Here is a 22,297-nt window from a genome sequence, read left to right on the forward strand (position 1 = left end):
AAAAATTATGAGTTGAACAATAACATAGCTAACATTTTAGCCTCATCCAGTCTGAGTGCTACTGCGTGGTGAGTCGAGGCTTGGCTACCCAATCAAGTGCAATCTCAACTGATATTATTTCTCGTTATCCCTCGTTTAGGATATTATTTCTTGTTATCCCTTGTTTAGCAATCATTTTGCTTTAACAATCAGTTTTTCAGGAACACACCCCAATTGTTAAATGAGAGATACCTGTATGTAGAATTCCAAATATGTGTATAAATTACTGATCATATACTTACTAATTTTCAAAATTAAATACAAAGGGTATGAACATTTACTTATTAATTCTCAAAATTAAAAAGGAAGGCATGTTATAGTTATAAAATATGGTTGTGTGGACCAACCTTCATAGGACAGTCATATCACTTATCTTTTTGTTATTTTTGTATTTAAATTTCCCCAGTGGGGAATGAATTGAAATTAATTTTGTTTCGTTTATTTCATAATTGTGTAAATGATAAATTATCACATCCATTAATAAAAAAAAGTAATGTTTTAGGTTACCTTCAACATTCGTCAACTGAACTGGCAACTTTAAGAATGTCAGGCTAACACTATCCCACTCTTCAGCAAGGCATCAGCCAATCAGTGTGATGTGTGATGGCACAGTCATTAGGCAGAATTTCCTTACAAAACTCATACTCAGAAATGGTTATTTCCTACAAACAATAAAACACCTAGCTAAAATAATATGTAATTTGTTCTGTAAAAAAAGAGAACATAAATCAGTTATATGACAAAATAAACCCAATACTCCTAGTATAATTTAAAAATAATGGCAGATCAATAAGACAGGTTTGATTGGTTGGTTCATTGTCAACATACAGTAATGGTTTATGCTCATTTGTTTACAAATTGCAAAATTTAATATTTCTATTCAACTTATACAATAATCATATATCTAAATCTTTCAACATTGTTCTAGCATGGTGGTATGGTAAGTATTAACCAATACTGTGTGCGAGTATTACAAGGAAATTCTGCCTAACAGCTGTGCATTCCTAAAATGAATTGTAAAACGATCCAGGAACTTCAATATATAAATATATATATATATATATATATATATATATATATATATATATATATATATATATATATATATATATATATATATATATATATATATATATATATATATATATATATATATATATATACACACATAGTATATTTATTTTTTTGAGTCTGTGCATATGTCTTTGAATAAGGGAAAGTGGCTCTGTTAAGAAAGTAGGAAATTCACAAATGTGTCGTGCTCTTAGTGCCAGCATTTCCGGATTTCCAAGGTTGTACTGAACCTTGATTTTTTTTCATTTTGTTGATTCTATAGTAATGGATACTGACCTTACACAAATGTCTATGGATACATTTTATACACACAGAAATTTTAAGTCTACTGAACTTGCTTACATTCTTATGATTTCTGTACACAATTCAATTCTCATTCCTTCCTTCTAAAAATTGCTTCTAATATCTGTCACTGATTCTCAATGGAGAAGCCAGTATTAACTTTTAACATGTCAATGAGATTACTTTAGTTTAAAAACTAGCTTGTAGTATGTCTGGAAGCTTCAAATACTCCTCGTTGAAAAAACGGTGAGAAGTAAGCCAAGGTAGTACGGGATGGAGCAGCACCACACAGAGGGGATCCTTCCAACTCACTGCACAACACAATCAGTTGCTGTAAGTACACCTGGAACACAGCATCAGTATTAATTATGTTTTACATATTATTGCCAAAGTTAAAGCATACTGTATATATGAAAAGCATTTTGATGAACTACACTAAAAAATGCCACTATCACACACATCCATTTGACTCATGAGGGCATCTGGGAGGACCTATGACTTTTCCACTGAAATTCCATTCTGCAGAACCCCTGCCTACTGGACTAGACTTCTGTGGAACTCCTTGCCAGTGAGTGTTTTCCCATGTCATTTAATCTCAATCACATAAAATTGTCCTGCCTCAAGCAAATTTAAGTCTTTGGAAAGGGGATGACTAGTGAATAGATTTGACAATTACATTTGTCTGACCTTTCCCTTCCTTTTTTATTCATTAGAAAAATAAAAAACTTGGATACTGGTACCTCTTGATATATGAATGGGTTAGGTTCCTGAAAAATCATTCATTAGGTGAGGTTTTGCATAGCAAATAGAAGAAAATTGGTGAAAAATAGGGTTCAGTTCCTCCATGACACACACAAGAGCCCTCTAGCAAGACACTGTTCTCATAGGAAAACTTATTGGAAGGTTACTGATCAGTTTTACTGGACAGGTATGGGAGCGGATATTAGAACTTTTTGTAGGAGTTGTGATCAGTGCCCACGTATGTCCGCCAAGGCTAGACTCCGTCCTGTTCCACTTGAATTCTTACCCATCATTACAGAACCATTTTCTCGGGTAGCCATAGATTTTGTTGGACCGTTCTCACCCCCTTCCTCTAAGAAGCCAAAAGTACATCTAACTAATTTGTTGAGGAAATATAATTGCAGGTCCCACATTGCTCGTATCCTTGACGACGTTCCCAAGCTGGAGTTAGTCGAGGCACTACCCTGCAAGAGTTCCTGTGATGTACAGGTGCTAGACTCGGATGATCTCGGTTGCCAGTTACTGATAACACCTGACGAGATAGAAGAATCCTCTATGAACTGGAAATTGGCCCAAACTTAAATCTGGACTAAAGTGGATCCCACGTGCAGTGCTTTGATATGGCCTTACGTTTTGGACATCAAGTTTCCACCTATTCTTTTATGTGACCCTTCTTTATTTTGCTATGTGTATTTAAGCATTTGTTGTAAGATGATTATGCTTTGTGTACTAATCTTAAGTTTTAATCTACCTTTCAGTAGATTTTTGTTGGGGGAGCTGTGTAAGGGCGGTAATGAGCAGAAAGGTTGTCCGACGCTCGTTTGCCGGATCGCGACCCCCACTAAGGGGTTAGACGGAGGTGAGAAGGTCGCTGCTGCCTCGTATCACTGGCAGATTCTACCCAGCCGTCAATAGTCATACCTCCCCGCTGGTCGTCAAATTCCGGCTGTGATCTCATCATAAGTCCTGAACTCGTGGGCTGTTTCCCCAGACCTTCACAAATCGACTGTCAATCTCCGGACATCTACCCCATCGACTACCGTGGCTGCCACGTCATCGCCAGTTCCTCTCCACCGTCTGTGTCCCGGTGTTTCTCCTGCTGTAGCAAGACATCGGCTGCCGTCGCTCGAGTGAGGAAGCCTGACTTGACATCCCCAGGGCCGCTGCCGTAGGAAATATCTGTTCATTGTTTGATTCTCTTGTTTGTTTGATTCCATTAATTGCTGACTCCCATTAATTGTTTGATTCTCTAAATTATTTGATTCCATTAATTGGTGACTCCCATTAATTGTTTGACTCCCGTATTTGTGATTTGATGTTTGTTTGAGTGGTGTCAGAGTTTTGTGTTATTTTTATAGTAAAGAGACGTCAATCTCGAACGGTTGTTTGATATTCCTCAGAAAACCATGGTTCTTGACTTTCCTTTTATAAGATCCTGATTAGGCTGGTAAGGGATCTATCCTTAAGTCCCAGGCCTTTACAAAATATATATATATATATATATATATATATATATATATATATATATATATATATATATATATATATATATATATATATATATATATATATATATATATATATATATATATATATATATATTTTACCCGCTAACGCGCTTTACTTAACGCGTTTTCGCATATACGCGGTGCCTTGCCAAAGCTGAACTTTCACTTAACGCGGCATTTTTCATCATATACGCGGTGAGTGTCCGGCTCCAGAGCTATTTTTAGATTCGCACCACCCCCCACCCGCCACCCTGCCTGACTGCCTGTTTTAGCTCATAAAATTCATACAAATTACCCAGCCAGAATATAATTTACATTGCTGGAATTCTTATAATTTGGTGATCATTTTGAATATAAACAACATATATTTTGCATTAAACATACAATTTTTAGATAAAAATTGTTCTCTAGGTAATTATGTTATCTTTTGTCCAAAATATATGACATTTATATTCAAAATATTCCTGGTCTTACAAGGAATCCAGCAATGTCAATTATATTATCCTAACTTTAATCTGAGGTATTATTTAATACTAAATGTTAAAAACTCTTGAATGGAGGATTGGTGGGGGGTGGGGGGAGGGTTGGGACTGACCACGCGGTTGGAAGAGGGGGGGAAGGCAAGGTGGGGTACTTTGATTGACAGATAGTGTGGAAGAATATTTTTTTTTTTTTTATTAACTGAAGATATTTGTTTTAGCTCATAAAATTCATACAAATTATCCGGCCAGAATATAATTTACATTGCTGGAATTCTTACAATTTGCTGATCATTTTGAATATAAACATCATAGATTTTGCATTAGACATACAAATTTTAGATGTAAAGTTTATTCTGAGTAAATATGTTATCTTTTGTGAAAAATATATGACATTTATATTCAAAATATTCCTGGTCTTACAAGGAATCCAGCAATGTCAATTATATTATCCTAACTTTAGTTTGAGGAATTATTTATTACTATACCTGGTTTTCCCCCAAAAATTTCTCAGAGGGAAGAGCCAGTGAGTGTAGTGTGAGAAGAGGGGGAGGGAGTTGAGTCCATTATTTGAATGGACATTAACTTGGCGACTGTATTTCTCTATTTCTCTTAAGTATTAATTGTGTGCATGTACCATCATAAAATTAAGATGTTATTTTTACTACAACATAGTTATTTGTCGTCAAAAAGTGGAGTTTGGGGGTCGGGCTGGGTTCTATTGGAATTAATCCCATATGTTCTGTTATTCACTTAACGCGGTTTTCACTTAACCCGGGACCCTCTGGGTTCAATTGACCGCGTTAAGTGGGGTACAACTGTATATATATATATATATATATATATATATATATATATATATATATATATATATATATATATATATATATATATATATATATATATATATATATATATATATATATATATATATATATATATATATATATATATATATATATATATATATATATTTTTTTTTTTTTTTTTTTTTTTTTTAAGGGCGATTTAGGGGAATTTTAGGAGTGTTTTTGACTTATGCATTTTTGGCTTTATTTTGTATGTACTTTTCTGTGAGCTGGAACCAATTACCCAATATCCCATTGAAATAATGGATTCGGTTAACAAAATTTTCGGTTAACGAACAACTCTGCATATTTTACGGCAATGGTGGGGCCGTTATGGGTGAATATTAGGCTGGTAGATCGCATCAGGGTAACTGGAAAAAGTAGATCACATCATACAAAAGGTTGGCCACCCCTAGTATAAGTAAAAGAATAGTGAGGTGCTACTAAGTAATATTATTAGTATGTACTGTATAAGTAAAGGAACAATGCCTTGGATTATTCCATGACTTTTACTTCACTTTTTTATTTCATGGCAACCTAAATTAATAACATTTTCCTATACAAGGGGTCATTATACGTGTCTTCATTTTAAGTGGTTTTGCACTTAAGCGGTCAAATAATTGTGGACCAACATGTAAAACGTCACCGAAGTTAAGAGGATTCTAAGGCTAAAATTAGTCTCTTTGGGAGCACAAGCATTGAGTGATTGAAATTCCCGCCAGCCTCCCATTCTCTTAAAGTTCATCCTTCTCACCCGTTCTATGCATGGTCAGTACCAGTCGCCTGTGTCCACAGGCAAAATTTTGAAGTGCTCCAAAAACAATAATTATCAACTTTGACATTGGTGGACTATATTTTTGTAACCTTCAATTCCAAACCAAGCAAGGTGGTGTAGTGGCCAAAATGAAGGGTAGTACCGATGGGATGAACATGAAATTTGAAGTAACATGTCGTAAGAAAAGTGGTGAGCGTGTCAATGAACCAATTACACTGAATATGCGTGCGAGTGCGTGGTTAGGTAGCTTGTGCTGCATCAACTTATCAACCCCAAACGGTTTTAAGAAAGTTAAATAATTTCATTAAATAATGTGTAATCAAATGTTTAACAAATATATCTAAGGTTTATATAAATGTTAAAAGATATCAAAATAAACTTCATGAGTGACACTTACACTTTTTTTTTTTTTTTTTTTTTATTGGGTACTCCCCTACATCCTTGTGTAAGGTGAAGCGCAGAAGCGTTTAAAATGCCCAACAGGGAAGCATGCTAAGTTCATGCTTGCCTTTATGTCTCATGAGTTAAGGGTGTAGAAGCCTGAAGAGTCAAGGGCATAGAAGCCTGAAGATTCAATGGTTTTTATGTCATCAAGTTATTGGAAGCTCCAACAACTTGTCCCTGAATACGAATTCGCAACTTTCGATTTACACCAGGCACCTACTTTACTGCTAAGTGAACAGGGACTAATGGGGGCTAGGAAGTATGTCCAAACAACTTCCACCGGCCCGGGAATCGAACCCGTGACATCTCGCTTGCGAAGGCAAGAGCGGTACCACTCTACCACCAGCACCCCGTCACTTACAATGTGTTGGTCCCGATTAGACTATATTCCTATTAATTCTTATGGGAATTAATTCCCATTTAAAAGTGGTTTCATTATCAGTGGCTTTTTTCTGGTCCCAATTAACCACTTATAACGAGGACCCCCTACTGTACTAAGTGGATTTTTTTTTTATATTTGTGAGAAAAGCCAGGCTGGAAGTATTTCAAATCAACCACTGCAGTGAAACAACTACTGTACTACACACTTCTCACCTACTCACCAGTTCCATCACCTCAGTTCAAGTGCTAGGTATACAAAATGGTGCCTAGTAAGAATATTCTGGGCAAAACATAGAAAACTAAACTTACTAAACATGATGTCATCCGGTTGTGGTGGTAATAAAATTGTGTAAGCAGCACCTTTTCTGTATGGAGACATTTCACAGCACACGGTATACAAAATCACGGTACCTAATGTGAAATTGGCAGATCAACCAATACTCACTCAAAGTCAGGGATGCACACTCTCCCACAATTTCTCTTGAGTTTACCACATGCACCACTTACCAAGATGTCTAAACACTCAACAGCCACTACTTCTTTCAGTTCAAATGATAAAAAGAAGAGAAAGACATTTAATTTAGAAGAAAAGATAACAGTCAGGCAGTGAGTCACAAGAGGCACGAGTGGCTCTGTGTAAAAGGAGCAGTCTGGTGCTGAGTCTGACTGAGATTACTCAAAGAATGACACTCTAAGTGAGTTTAAGCTGGTGCAGTTGAAGTGAAAAATAGGAAAAAGGAGAACAGGAGAGTAGCTGTTGATATCTTGTTAAGTCAGGACCATAAATTGTGGTCAGGGGATTAACTTGGTCAAATTTCTTAGGTCAACTCATGGGAAAACGGGTGGGTCATGTGAAATCTGATTACATCAGGTATCTAAAGCCACTATGACCCCAGGCTTGATCTGATGACACGTTTGACAACTTAAGTCCCGCACTCATGCATCGGTACATTACAGAACACCAAGCAGTGCACCAGAGGACATACCTGGTAAGTACTATATTTTATGGCATATAAGATGCACAGGCATATGAGATGCACCCCTCACTTCAACTGGGAATATTTAAGAAAAAAACTTGTGCATTTTCCTCCAGTAGCCATAACTTTTTTTAAATAATATATACAGTACCTGTAAATGTGAGGAATAATTAAAAATAATACAGTAAAGTCTACATTTACACGGTCAATTGAACCCGTGGAGGCCTGCGTAAAACGAGAAATGCGTAAATGAAATAACAGAACATATGGGATTAATTGAAATAGAGACTGGGCCGACCCCTAAACTCCACTTTTTCCGACACAATACGTACGTTGTAGTAAAAATAACATCTTAATTTTATAATGGTATGCACACACAATTAATAATTAAGAGAAATATCAGTAATATTAGGTTTTTAACACTCACGTTAGTAGAAAAGATGGGTCGGCACACGTGGATGGCGGTTGGTTCCGAGGCAGAGGGCAGATTAGTTGCCCTCCGGTGAATCACTTTCACTACTCGCAGAAGTTTGCAGGGCCTCCCAGAAAAACCTCTCAAAGTCCATATCCTCACTGTCAATATCACTATCACTGACTTGGGCTGGCTGTGGTTGTGGTGGGTTGCAGGCGAGGAGGTCCTCAATACTACGTTGACGACTAGCATTGATGTTGTCGAGATAGATCTGGATATACGGCTCCATAAATTTCATCAGATGGTTATTAGACACTTCATACCGCTGCTTGTCTGGGTCGTTGTCAAGGATGAGCTTAAGTTTCTCCTCCAACTCGATGAATTCCTTCACATTATCATGGCTTGGTCCAGTTAATTCAATGTTTTTCTCTGGTGGTGGAGGTCCCGCGGAAGCCATTGTGAGGGGAATAGCGGGCACAAGAGAGAACTGTATACGCAGACTGAGAACAATGAGACAGGCCCGGCTAGGTCAGCGACTTCTACCCTCTGGTGGCAGGACACGTCATGTTACATTAGACCAATCACAGCTAACGGTGGAGGGAATGCGTGGGTGGTAAGGATGTGTGGCCCAATCACAGTCCGATATGTCATATGACGTCAGCGATAACGTAAGAGCGGCCTAATGCGCACCACTCACAGTGCCGCTTCCCACGTATGGTCAAGAATGGACCGCGTGGGTAAAAATGGCACGGCGGTTTGGACCTCTCCAGCCGCTCTCCGCGTAAATGACCAAATTTACCGCGTAATTAAAGCATTTACATTCTGGCAAGGCACCGCGTAAATGACCAAACGCGTAAACAAAATCCACGTAAATGCAAACTATACAGTACTGCACATGTATTTCGTTAGCTTGAATCCCTCTAAGCCAGAACTCTCCAATATTCAGAATAGAAATTTGAAAAATAAAATAAAATAAAATTAATAAATAAAAAAATAAATACAGTAAACCCCCGCTTTACGCGGTTTCACTTTCCGCGTTTCCACGTTTACGCGGTACCCTGCCGAAACCGGAATGCTCACTTTCCGCGGTGTGTGTACCCTTTTACGCGGAGAGCAGCGCGAACAGGGTGCGCACAAGGTCGCGCAGTCATCAAAACATTACCGAGTTCTTCACCCGCCACCCACCACAGCCGGCCCAAGTCAGTGATAATGATAGTGAGGATATGGACTTATATGGACTTTGAGGGGTTTGACAAAGAGGCCCTACAAGCCTCTGTGGTGGATAGCGATACAATTGATACAAGTAATACAGATGAGGGCCAATAATCTGCCCTCTGCCTCGGAACCAACCCCCCATCCCCGTGTGCCCAGCCATCTTTTCTACTAATGTAAGTGTTAAAAATCCTAATATTATTGATATTTCTCTTAATTATTAATTGTGTGTGCATACCATCATAAAATTAAGAAGTTATTTTTACTACAACGTAGGTATTGTGTCTGAAAAAGTGGAGTTTGGGGGTCGGCCCGGTCTCTATTTCAATTAATCCCATATGTTATGTTGTTCACTTCACGCGTTTCTCACTTTACGCGGGCCGCCGTGGGTTCAATTGACCGCGTAAAGTGAGGGTTCACTGTACAGTAAATAAATCTATAAATAAATAAATTCACTGAGTCAGACATGTCAAAATTGGCAACATTTATATAAAGTTTGTTGCTTTATGCCTTTTAGTTCCAAAGTTATGACTGCCTCAGTGTTTTCCCATTCACACTGGTGGCCATTTTGGATTTTGCCCCTCAGCAAGAGACTGTCTTCTCAATAAAATGTCTAACTGTGAAAGCTTTGATGTTTAAGGGTCGTCATACAAATTTCAAGCACCAGAACTTACATACGAAAATGCAGTGCACAGCCAGGACTGTACAGGGTGCAGTGATGCCTGACCTTCTGATGTTACATGTATTTCTTCTTGCTACCTGTTGTACCCTCTAATGAACTTAAAGTACCTGTATGACCCACTCGTTGATATTTTAGCACTAAGTATCATACAACTGACTAGTATGACTTACAGACAAAAATATTAGATTTTCAAGTAAGGCACGTAAATACAGTACAGTCAACCCTCGCTTTACGCGGTCCCACATTCCGCGTTTCCACGTTTACGTGGTACTCTGCCGAAACCGGAATGCTCACATTCCGCGGTGCTTGTACCCCTTTACTCGGAGAGCGGCGCGAGCAGGGTGCGCACAAGGTCGCCCAGTCATCAAAACATTACCGAGTTCTTCACCCGCCACCCACCACAGCCGGCCCAAGTCAGTGATAGTGATAATTATAATGAGGATATGGACTTATATGGACTTTGAGGGGTTTGACAAAGAGGCCCTGCAAGCCTCTGTGGTGGATAGTGATACAATTGATACAAGTGATACAGGTGAGGGCCAATAATCTGCCCTCTGCCTCGGAACCAACCCCCCATCCCCGTGTGCCCAGCCATCTTTTCTACTAATGTAAGTGTTAAAAAACGTAATATTATTGATATTTCTCTTAATTATTAATTGTGTGTGCATACCATCATAAAATTAATTAGTTATTTTTACTACAACGTAGGTATTGTGTCTGAAAAAGTGGAGTTTCGGGGTCGGCCCGGTCTCTATTTCAATTAATCCCATATGTTATGTCGTTCACTTTACGCGTTTCTCACTTTACGCGGGCTGCCGTGGGTTGAATTAACCACGTAAAGTGAGGGTTCACTGTATTTTCTAGATTTAATGAACTAATTTGAGCCACTCCTGTTCGTTAAATTGAAATTTCAGCTATATATCGAGCTCTCGGTCAACTAAGTATACTCGTACACTGGAGCACCTTAGCTTTCATCTTTATTCAAAACATCTTCAGAGGCAACTGAATTTACAGGGATGGAATGTCAGGTCACCTTTCTTGGGTGGGGGATTAGTGGGTCTCATGGCCTGAAGATGTCTTGAATAAATAAGAAAGCTAAAAGTTATTTTGTGTAAGATTATGATAAGTATAAGCATAAATGAGCAGAGTTGTATCCCTGCAACATTACATTACATAACATTTTAAAATATGGAGTGAAAAAGAAGAAATGTGTGAGTGATTAGAGATGCATGTTGTCTTAATTCCCATGTGTGTGTGTGTGTGTGTGTGTAATACACCTCAACATTACATACACACACCCCCAACACACCCTCCAACATTTATTATTATATATTCTTGTATGATCAACTTCTTATGGTGTATGTTTTATTATTGATAATATAAAATAATACATACAGTGAACCCTCTCTTTACGCGGTCAATTGAACCCACGGCGGCCCGCGTACAGCGAGAAACGCGTAAAGTGAACAACATAACATATGGGATTAATTGAAATAGAGACCGGGCCGACCCCCAAACTCCACTTTTTCCAGACACAATACGTATGTTTTAGTAAAAATAACATCTTAACTTTATGATGGTATGCACACACACACATAATATAGAAGGGAACAATCAATAAGAGAATAATATACTGTAGGTTAGGTTAGAAAAAAACAAGGTTAGGGTTAACACTTTCGTTAGTAGAAGAGATGGGTCGGCGTACGGGAATAGAGGCTGGTTCTGAGGCAGAGGGCAGGCTACTGGCCCTCAGGTGAGTCTTCATCACTGTCATCCATACTTATTAGTGCCTCCCTGACAAATCCCTCAAAGTCACCATTACTGTCTCTGTCTCTATCACTGGCTTGGGCTGGCCGTGGTGGGTTGCGGGCGAAGAACTCGGTAATGCTTTGCTGACGGCTGGTGTTGATGTTGTCGTGATACACCTTGATGTAGGGCTCCATAGTCTGCAACAGCTGGGTAGTGAAGACTTCATACCGGTTATCGTCAGGGTCGTCGGAAAGGAGGAATTTGAGTTTCTCAACACACTCGATGGCACCCCTTACATTACTATGCGATAACTTGCGTTCTTCTTGGGATGACGCACAACCTGCCTCTTCACTGACGTCATCATCATCTAACATCTCGTTGGCAGTCACATCAGGATCCCTTATCACCTCCAGGATGTCGTCGTTGGTGGTCTCGGAGAAGCATGCAGCTGTAACACTCTGTGCAGCTTCTCTGGCAAGGTCCACTGCTACTGCAACAGTCTGAACCTCACCAGTCACACATTGACTCTGCCTCCCACTTGGAATACCTTGCAACACGTCTCCATGCGTGACGAACCGTTGCTACAGACAGCTGATCCCATGCCTCCACCAAGAAGTCCACAGCTTTCTTGACGTCAATTTTCTCCAAAAATGTTTCACAAGTACTTCTTGCTCTGCCAACTGTTGTTCCTCATCGTCTTCGCTCTTGCTATCGGTGTCACCCAGGTTATGCAACTCATCCTTGGTGTTGGTGTAGTCGCTCATGAGCTTAAATTTCCTTGCAGAGAATGCAGCTTTCACATTACAGATCAATTCTTGGCCCATGGGCTGTATTAATGACGTAGTGTTGGGAGGAAGGAAGACCACTTTTACGTTGGGGTGACGATCTAACAGCAGGGGCGAGTGTCCTGGTGCGTTGTCAAGCAGCAACAAAATCTTGAATGGAACATTCTGTTGCTCACAGAATTTCTTCATGTCAGGAACGAAACAGTCATCAAAACAGGAGACGGACAGAGTAGAGAACATTCACGCCTTATGTGCGGTCAGCCAGTGGACATTTAACTTGGTCATGTCCATGCTCTTGTAGGCGTGCGGCTTGCGTGCTGTGTGGATCACCGATAACTTGAGCTTTCAGGTACCGGAAGCATTGGTGATAAACAGGACGGTGATGCGCTCCTTCTGCATCTTCCGGCCCCGACACTTGCTGGCATTCTTCACAACGAAGGTCTTGGAAGGTAGCTTTTTCCAAAAAAAGACCAGATTCGTCCATGTTAAACACCTGGTCGTCGGTGTACTGTCCTTCCTCCATAATCTCACGTAAAAACGGAGGAAAATCCCTAGCCGCAACACGGTCAGCACTAGCTTCTTCACCACCAATGTTAATGTTGGTGATCTTGTTCCTCTTCTTAAATCTCTGCAACCACCCAGAGGAAGCATTGAAGGGTTTGGGCTCTGCAATTCCCATCTTACGTGACACTGCAGCATACAGTTCACATGTGTACTCCTTAACTGAGCGTGTGCCCACCGCCATGTTCCGTCGCGCCTGACGAATCAAGTAGCTCACAAGTAATTTCTCCGTCTTGAGAAGCACCTGGCTGTGGCAATACTTGGTCATAGGAGCACCTGTAGACTTTGTGATGTTCATGTGCTCCTTTATCTTGGCTGCATCCTTCTTAATTGTCCAGGTCGTAGATTCGTTAACACCATGCTTGTTCCTTTCTCCAACTCTTGGATGATCTTGTATTTAATTTCGTAGCTTAGGGAACGTCGTATCTTCTTTGGCTTAGGGCGGCTGGGTCCAGGTAATGCAAGGTTTCTTTGTGGTGGTGGTGGTTGTGGTCCGGTGGAAGCCATTCTTATGGAACAATAGATACCGATATGTACGGTGTAGCCTAAAGGGGTGTAACTGACGCGGGTAGGTCAAGGGGCTTGAACGCTCCCGCGGCGGGGCACGTCATAGTACATTAAATCAATCACAGCTAGCGGGGGAGGGAGGTAAGGATGCTTGGCCCAATCACAGTCCGATACGTCATATGACATCACCAATAACGCAACAAAGACATACACTGTGCAACTTACTTGCGCCGCTTACCCAACATGGCTGGATGGCGGGAGGTTTGAATCCAAAAATGGCGCGGCGCGAGAGGACCGCCTGCCGCTCTCTGAGTAAAAGAGTACGCGCACCGCGTAAAGTGAGCATTCCGTGTTCGGCAGGGTACCGCGTAAACGTGGAAACGCGTAAAAAAAATCCACATAAAGCGGGGTAATACTGTACTGTACTATAGAAAAAATGCAACATAAAATCAGTAATTTGCATAAAAATTAAGGGATAAGCCAAATAATAAGGTACAAATAAGTATTGTACTGTAAATGAAGGGTACTGGTATTAATAAACTCAAATTATTATCTTTACTAATTAATAAATAACACAGTAAACAATATTTTTTCAGAGTTACAGTAGAATGACAAAGGCAGGTGTGGGGTAGGAGGGGGGGGGTGACCAGTCAGTTTCTCACACTAAAGGTCTCCATCCCTCCTCCACCACCAGTCTTTGTACAGAACTTAGCAAATAATTTATTTGAAATATACTCTGTAACATTCGATGCCATAATATCCTTACCATTGGGGGCTAGTTATACAGACTTTTCTCTGTGAAAAAGACATAATTTTGAGCAACATATTATTGTACTCACTTTGTACTCAAATGTACTAAGCTAAAGGGCTAAACTTTTTATCTCTTGTGCAAACTATGAAGTGGGTACACTCAAATTAAAGATTCCAGCAATATAAGTTACATTCTGATAAGTCAAGTCAGTGACATTTTATAAGAAAAACTTTAAGCCTAAAATCATTTTCATCCCATTAATAGTTATCACCCACAGCCATATGCCTACCCTGCTAGCTGGGAAGAGGGGGGAGGGGGAGGTGGGGTGTTGACAACCAAGAGCTGGGTGCGTAGTTATCAGTGCAGGGGTCAAAAGGGACTCGGGATTATAAAATAGAGGGAATTTAAGTTTTTTGCTTATAAAATGCCACCGACTTGACTTAGCAGAATATAATTTGCATTGATAGAATTCTTGCAAGATGATGATTAATTTGAGTATAAACATCCCTAGTTTGTACTAGATATAAATTTCTGGAGTAAAAGCTTAGTACAATTGAGTACAGGCTGTGATAATTTATACGTTGTGGTTGCAGTTGCGAAGCTTCGTGACATCACTGTGTAAAATGCGTCTCCATATGCCCTGGTTTATTCAGTAATCAGTTGTCTAAGTCCAAAAGTAGCCAAATCAACCCATCAAGCATCAATTAATTTTAAAACCGAAATTATAAAGTCAAATGTTATAAGACAATAGTTTAGTAGTGCTGTTAATATGTGTGTGCTATTTAAGTTTCTTGGCATGTCATCTCACTCTTCCCACCCACGCACAAACCATGTGAGGATGTGGCTAAACATGGTGCAATCTTTCATAACGCTGGGAACCTTTGTCCCCAGGCCCGGAGCAGAAGGTTTGGAACCATTTTCTCAGATTTTCCGTTATTTGCTTTATATCATTATTTATCGTTTTTATACATTTAGTAAATTCACCGTAGGCTGAAGTAGGTTTTACTGTATCATGTGTCTGAGGTGTGGGCGTATTAACGGAATTAATCTCAATTTAACGAACTAGTTCACTAAATTGAGCGAAAAAAAAATGCTTTCTGCTAAATTGAGAGATTGAGAGTTTGTTATATTGGATTCCATTAAATCGAAAGTATACTGTAAACATCCAAATCTAAATGCATCTTAAATGAATCATATTCACCAAGGTAGTGGGTCATCTTGCACTAAGATGTAATACAAGTTGGTCTTTGATTATGTTCTCAGCTGAAGCATACAAAGCTAACTGATTATTATCTTTTTGTTCTTACTTGACATTCAGTAATCCTTTGTCACTTGCAACTATTTCAAGTACTTCACAATAGGAGAAATAAATGTTCCCTTATGAAGCTATCATGATTCAAGCAATCTTGATGCAAAATTCATGACCTCTCAGGTTTTTACTGCATGTGGTTTGGAGAAGAAACCAACCAACATATGATTACGGAGAGAAATCATCATTCACCTCTCTAAACACAATCCCAAATAGGCCAACAAACATAAATCCAAACATTAATCTTAAAAGTAAACTATGTTTTAATATTCTTACCTCAAGCTGTCCCCTGCGCTCAGCTACTACTCTCTCTGTGAAGTTGCCAAATAGTCGTCGAGGGGGAAAGTACAGCTCTTCAATCTATTGAAAATAATAACTAAAATTGTATTTGGTGTGATTCATATATACGAGTAATATTATTTTTTATATAAAAATCTGGCATTAATTTTGATCCATCCAAAAAATTCTGAATATCCAAACAGATGATCCTGAAAGCCCACTTTATGATGGGAGCCTGATGCCAGGAAGCTCCAATAATAAGTACACCATGCCTTCTTACTTGTTCCAGAGTGACCTGGCATTGGGGCTGGGCAACTGAATTGGGGTGCAACTAACTGTATACACAAAGGTATAACTTTGGCAATGAAGCCTCTTTATCATGAAGTTCAATTCTACCATTCTGTTTTTTATTAAAATTAAGAAAAATGAAGAACATGGGTGTTGAGTCTGTGTGGGAGATGAATATATGTGTGGAGGCAGTGGGCACTTTGTCAATAGTGCATCTGGTGACTCAGCTGGTTAGGCCTATTTCAGTTTAAACATGTGCACCTTGCAATTGACTCTTCTGTATTTATACTTAATCCTCTTTGCTTAGAAGCTTAGGTTAAAAAACCCCACAGTATTTTCTCATATAACAACTGGGTCTGCCTCACCAGGTCAGTTGTGCACTAGCTCTCCTGATATGACTTCATGGCATACACACTTTGCACACTCTCTAAGTCAGCTGGGTGGCTGCCTAGCCGAACTGTGTTGCTGGCCCATTCTCAGCATTGCACATATTGCCCAGTGAATGGAAGGAGCTATTTCTTGTACACAATATTTATATTATTGTATTTTATGTCATGCAGCTTTTGCCAATTTTTATTGTACTGCATGCAAAATACAGAGTAATGAAGGATTGGAATCTAATCCCAGAATGAAGTGGGTTTTGTAAATATATCCACTTTGCTACCTTCCTTCCCTAGTACAACCTTTGCTCTTGAAAAGCAGAACTAAAAACAATAGATGCAACTGAAACAGGAAGTCTGGTTGAGCATTTGGTGTCACTCTAGTATGATGCACCTCATCTTTTGACTGTCAGGCACCCCATTGTGATCATTAGCATGATCCATATAGTTCCAGCCAACTTTTTACTACCCAAAGTAAAGAGGGAGGGTATCCAAGCTGCCTGGCATTGAGGTTTGTCATTAAATGGGGTTTCATGATCAATCCACCATTTACTATGAGATGCCCTCTTGTCAGGTGCCTCATGTAACTGATGCCAGCTATAAAATGGAAACATGTGGTGTAAAACCTTATAAATGCCTCTTAGCAAGTAATGCACTAACCCAGAAAAAGCAGCAGAGACAAGAGGATGGGCACAACTCTGGTTGATCCAGCTCCCATCAGGCATGTTGAAGACAAGTTTTATGACTGGGTGACCTTCCTTACATTAACACAAAAGGCGGGAACAGCTGGCTAGGTAAGGTTGCAACTCCTTGAGGTTATATTTGACTGCCCACCTGCCCATAAATTGGTATAAATAAGTGCAGGTAGAGTCTACCTAACAGATGGTTGGGCCACTCATATGACCTAGGTACCACTGTCCACACTCATCTTAACTTGTATCCCACATACTTCTTTGTTCACATTAATCACTGCTATGTTTTTAACAGCAATATAAAAAATCATTTTTACTGTAAAAGTGTCCAAAAGTATATAAACGATAAGCACAGCTTAACCATCAACAACTGTATGTGGTGAGAATCAGTCATGGTAATAGTGAATAAAAGAATGACATTGGCAAAATTTACTAAATTTATTCATTGTTTTATATACGGCTAGATCAAACCAAACATTACCAAAACCTAAAGGATTGAAGAATATCTTACTATTACAGTATCATGTTTACTGAAAAAAAAAAAAAAATTCTTGCAAATAATAAAACCTATTGAACAGAAATATGTCTTGATTTTTTTAGGTAATCCTCGGAGTTCTATTATAGTCAACCATGCCCAACATGTCCTCACACAAGGGAAAATAAACTTTACACATCTGAAAAAAAGGCGACAAAACTCCAGCAATGTGTCGAAAAATTCCCATACACTCATTCCGAACATGTCTCAGCATGGGCAGCAAGACCCACGCACCCGGCTCTTGCACACACTTACAGCTCAGTATCAGTAAAGAAAGGTACACATAAACGTGTCATAGCTATGCAGTATATACTGTATATATAATTTTTTTAATTCAGGGTAAAAAAAAGGTGGGAATGTTTCAGGATGTGACTCAGTCACACTGCTACCTTGCCAAAATCATCATAAGCCTCATGGTATTAGTTAGAGGTACATTCGAGGTTCCTTTTTATTATATTTTCCTAACATAATTGGTACTGTATATCATTTAAAATAAATTAACTTTATTTTAAAATTTAAATAAAAAAATAGAAAATACTTACTTAAGATGAATGATGATCCCGCTTATGGATGCCTCTATCTCCAAGCAATAATTTCTCTTCTCGTTTGTTTTTACTCCTCAATTCCAGTATGCAAGAGGATAAGATAATTCAAAGTATGAAATTGAGAAATTATTGGAATATTCTTAGAGCTGGCAGGAATTGTTCAGGATGTAAAATTGGTATAGTATGTGTTATTGGTACCATCCACAAACTCTGTAGCATGTGATTGGTGACTACAGGGTATTATTACATTCCTTATTATTACAATATTATTATCATTATTGTTTTATTTTATTAATTTGTTTATTATTACCAATATAATTTTGATTTATCATTTCTACCATTTGTCAACTTACTAGCTGTTCCTGTAGTCAGTCTATATTTTGTTATGACTTTTAGTGTCCAGAGTTAGTACAGGAGGAAACCGGAGTACTGTACCCGGATGTTTGTTAGGGTCACAATGTAGTATAATGCCCATCTCACATCCGACTCGGGAACTGAACCAGAGATACAATAATGAGAGGTAAATATGCTACTGTTGTGTCACCAGCACAAACACCAATACTATAACTCATTTCCTTTATTAAATTTATATTGATCTCTCTGCAGGAATCAAGGTCAGAAATCAGATACTGCCTGAAGCTAATACAAGTTGTTGGGGTTATGTTCCTAGGGGCTATTTTTTATGAAAGTTTTCTTACATAAATATTACTGTACTATACCTCACTTAAAACATGTAAAACTTCATTTAATAACTCAAATACAGGTATAGGAATATCGTGATTATCACAAAGTATGAGTTTCTAAAAGTCATTGCGAATAACTGATTTGCAAATATTGGGGCAATTTTCGCCATAAGAATCGATGTAATTAGGGGCAGAAGCATCCCAAGCTGGCTACTTTCAATTTTTTTTTTATATATTCCTCATTATCCGTGGCTATTAGGGACCAGGGTCACGTGTATACTGTAGTATAGTATTTCCTTAAAGCTCATGGTTTTAAACCTTGCATCCCTCGGAAACACGGATTCCCGTGGAAAATAAATAAAAAAATCTGAGGCTGTGTGCCAGGGATCAAGAGGAGATAACAGTACAGGGCAGTACAGAGCACCATATTTCCCAGGTCATAAGATGCACCCTATAATTAGCAAGGTATATTTTGGAATTTTTTTTTTATAGATTTAATAGCCTACCATAGTGGCAAAGCCAAATCACTGGCTATGTGCTATCATGTTTCGCTCTACCACAGCTCAATATCACTTTATGGACCTATCATCAAACATTTGATGGTACAAAGTATAATTAATAAAATTTACCTAATTTAATACAAAAGTATATAATTATATGTGTAGGTACCTACGGTATACAGTACACATCACAAATACTTATCGGTACCAGGCATGTCCAGTAAAAAGATCTTTTACATCCTGTGCACCAGATCAGTTGATGTTTCAGAGGTATATACAGTATTGTTTTGTCTTGGCATTGTCACTACCACAACTAACTATCACTGTGTGAACCTAATGTCCATACAGTGTTATTTCATGTTTATGTTTTTTTATTTGTTATTTCATATTTATTATGTTGTCTTCTGCATACATAATGTTGTTATACATGTGTATATAGCTATTTATATACTGTATATATTTTTCACACTCCTCGGACTGGCATGAAAAACTAACGGATTTTGCTTTCTCACGAGGTCCATTTTACCTAACTCCAGCGAGCTTTAAGGGAATACTGTACAGGTTGACCACCCTTTATCCAAAATTCCGAAAACCGAAAAGCTCTGAAAACCGAAATTTTGTTTTGTGGAGATTTTTTTTTTTTTTTTTTTTTTTTTTTACAGGTATTAGTCCACCCGGGCACAGGTCACTGACCCACATCGGGGCCTGGGGGGCGAAAATGTAATAGTAATAATAATTATTCATAGTAAATAAAAATTTTAATAAAAAATACACAAAAATAAAATAAGAATGATAATAATAATAATAATAATAATAATAATAATAATAATAATAATAATAATAATAATAATAATAATAATAATAAAATAATAATAATAAAATTAATAATAATAATGCAGTCGACCCTCGTTAATTCGGACCCCTTTAATCAGGATTTCGGATAATTCAGACGAAATCTGAACTAAGCGAGGGACTGTCCGTACCAAATTTCAGGTTCTGGGATTGTCTGATAGATGGCGATCGCGCACGCCAGACCACCAGTCATTGTTGACTTAGCGCCATATTCGAGTATAAGTGTTGTGTTGCCCTGCAATTTTCGTTGATATTTCAGTGAATAGGCATCTTTCAGCCTTGTATTTTACATCATGTCTTCAAGGGGAGTAATACGCTGAAGAGGAAGTATGTGACCCTTTCTGTGAACCAGAAACTGGAACTTATAAAGAAGTTAGAGGCTGGTGCTTCGGTGGCTAGAGTTTGTGACGAGTATGGTGTTAAAAAGCAAACAGTTTCGGACATATACAAGGCTAAGGACAAACTCACTGCATTTTCTTTGAAATATAATGCAATATTATGCAATATTAACCCCTAAATCGGTTAATTCGGACAATCGGCTAAAACGGACACCCTTCCCCCCCCATTAGTCCGAATTAACGAGGGTCGACTGTCATAACAATAATACTGTAATAATAAAATAATAATAATAAAGAAATACAGTACAAGAATGAAAAACGATCAAAAGTGAGAAACACGACCTAGACCTATGAATTATTATTATTATTATTATTATTATTATTATTATTATTATTATTATTATTATTATTATTATTATTATATTTTAGCCGACAGACCCCAATGTGGGTCAGTGACCTGTGTCCGGTTGGTCTGATCCCTGTAAAAAAAAAAAAAAAAAAAACCCTAACCATTCTTAAAACTCGAAAAATTCCGAAAACCTAAATGCATCTGGTCCCAAGGATTTCGGATAAGGGATTGTTAACCTGTACCAATAAATGTCAGTAACAAATACATATACAGGTTGTACCTCTCTAGTCCGGCAACCTCGGGACCTTAACATACGCGGGTTTAGCATACACGGATTTGCAAATACGCGGATTGCCCCGCTGGAGGAATATTCTGTACATTGAAGTAATTGAAGTACATTCAAATCGCGCGCCATTCAACCCGCGCACGGCACCGAACACAGGACACCGCCCGCTCCTGCAACCTCACACGCACAGATCTCCCTCACTCAGTCAGTCTAGCTGTAACCACGCTTGTATTGACATGAGCATTGTAGTTGCAAAAATATTACATTTCCGTGAATGTATTATATCAAGCACAGTATGAATAGAATATCACTAGTATAACAGTATTTTAACCGAAAACTATTAAAAAAACGAGTAACATATCTTGAACATCGGAAGGTTAGGTAAAGTCTTTTGTTTTCATGTAGTTGATCCTTATTTACATCGAAATACAATACTTTTCAGCAAAACTACTATTTATTTCTGAGAATATGGAAATGTAATATTTTTGCTAAAATGACGTACGTATTACAGTGGAAAGTGACGAAAGCAATGACTTTCGCCTTCTTTCGTTCAAAAGATGTTACTGTAATCGCTTTTCGAATGGTTTTCAGTTAAAAAACTGTTGTATTACAATAATATTCTATCCTAATTCACTTGTGATGCAACAGTTTTTTTAACTGAAAATCATTCGAAAAGCGATTACGGTAACATCTTTTGAACAAATGAAAGCAAGTCATTGTTTTCGTCACAATTTTATCCCACTTTCCACTGGAATACGTACGTCATTTCAGCAAAAATATTACATTTCCGGGAATGCATTATATCAAGCACAGTATGAATAGAATATCATTGTAATATAACAGTATTTTAACAGAAAACTATTATAAAAACGAGTAACATCTCTTGAACATCGGAAGGTTAGGTAAAGTCTTTTGTTTTAGTCATGTATTTTATCCTATTTTACATTGAAATACATCACGTTTCAGCAAAACTATTATTTATTTCTGAGAATATATTCATTCGGGCACAGTTTAGGTAAAATATACATGTGATGTAACATTTTTTTAACTGAAA

At 38.2% G+C, this 22,297-nt stretch overlaps 1 protein-coding gene across 3 annotated transcripts in view; it reads right to left on the bottom strand.

Annotated features, from left to right (window-relative positions):
- Nucleotides 1-1,206: 1,206 nt before the first annotated feature.
- The window catches only part of LOC121880043 (kinesin-like protein Klp98A), a 174,864-nt gene continuing 153,773 nt past the window's right edge, over nucleotides 1,207-22,297 (bottom strand). For 2 of the 3 annotated variants that reach the window (XM_042387036.1, XM_042387035.1), the window contains exons 23-24: nucleotides 15,793-15,876; nucleotides 1,207-1,738 (exon numbers count right to left, since the gene is read on the bottom strand). In XM_042387036.1, the coding sequence (XP_042242970.1) occupies nucleotides 1,592-1,738; nucleotides 15,793-15,876 (231 nt within the window). In that variant the 3' untranslated portion in view covers nucleotides 1,207-1,591. Of the gene's footprint in view, nucleotides 1,739-15,792; nucleotides 15,877-18,232; nucleotides 18,730-22,297 lie in introns of all 3 variants that reach the window. The other variant, XR_006091488.1, reaches the window with a different exon arrangement.

This window comes from Homarus americanus, unplaced genomic scaffold, assembly GCF_018991925.1.
Source record: "Homarus americanus isolate GMGI-L3 unplaced genomic scaffold, GMGI_Hamer_2.0 scaffold30108, whole genome shotgun sequence".
Taxonomy (NCBI): domain Eukaryota; kingdom Metazoa; phylum Arthropoda; class Malacostraca; order Decapoda; family Nephropidae; genus Homarus; species Homarus americanus.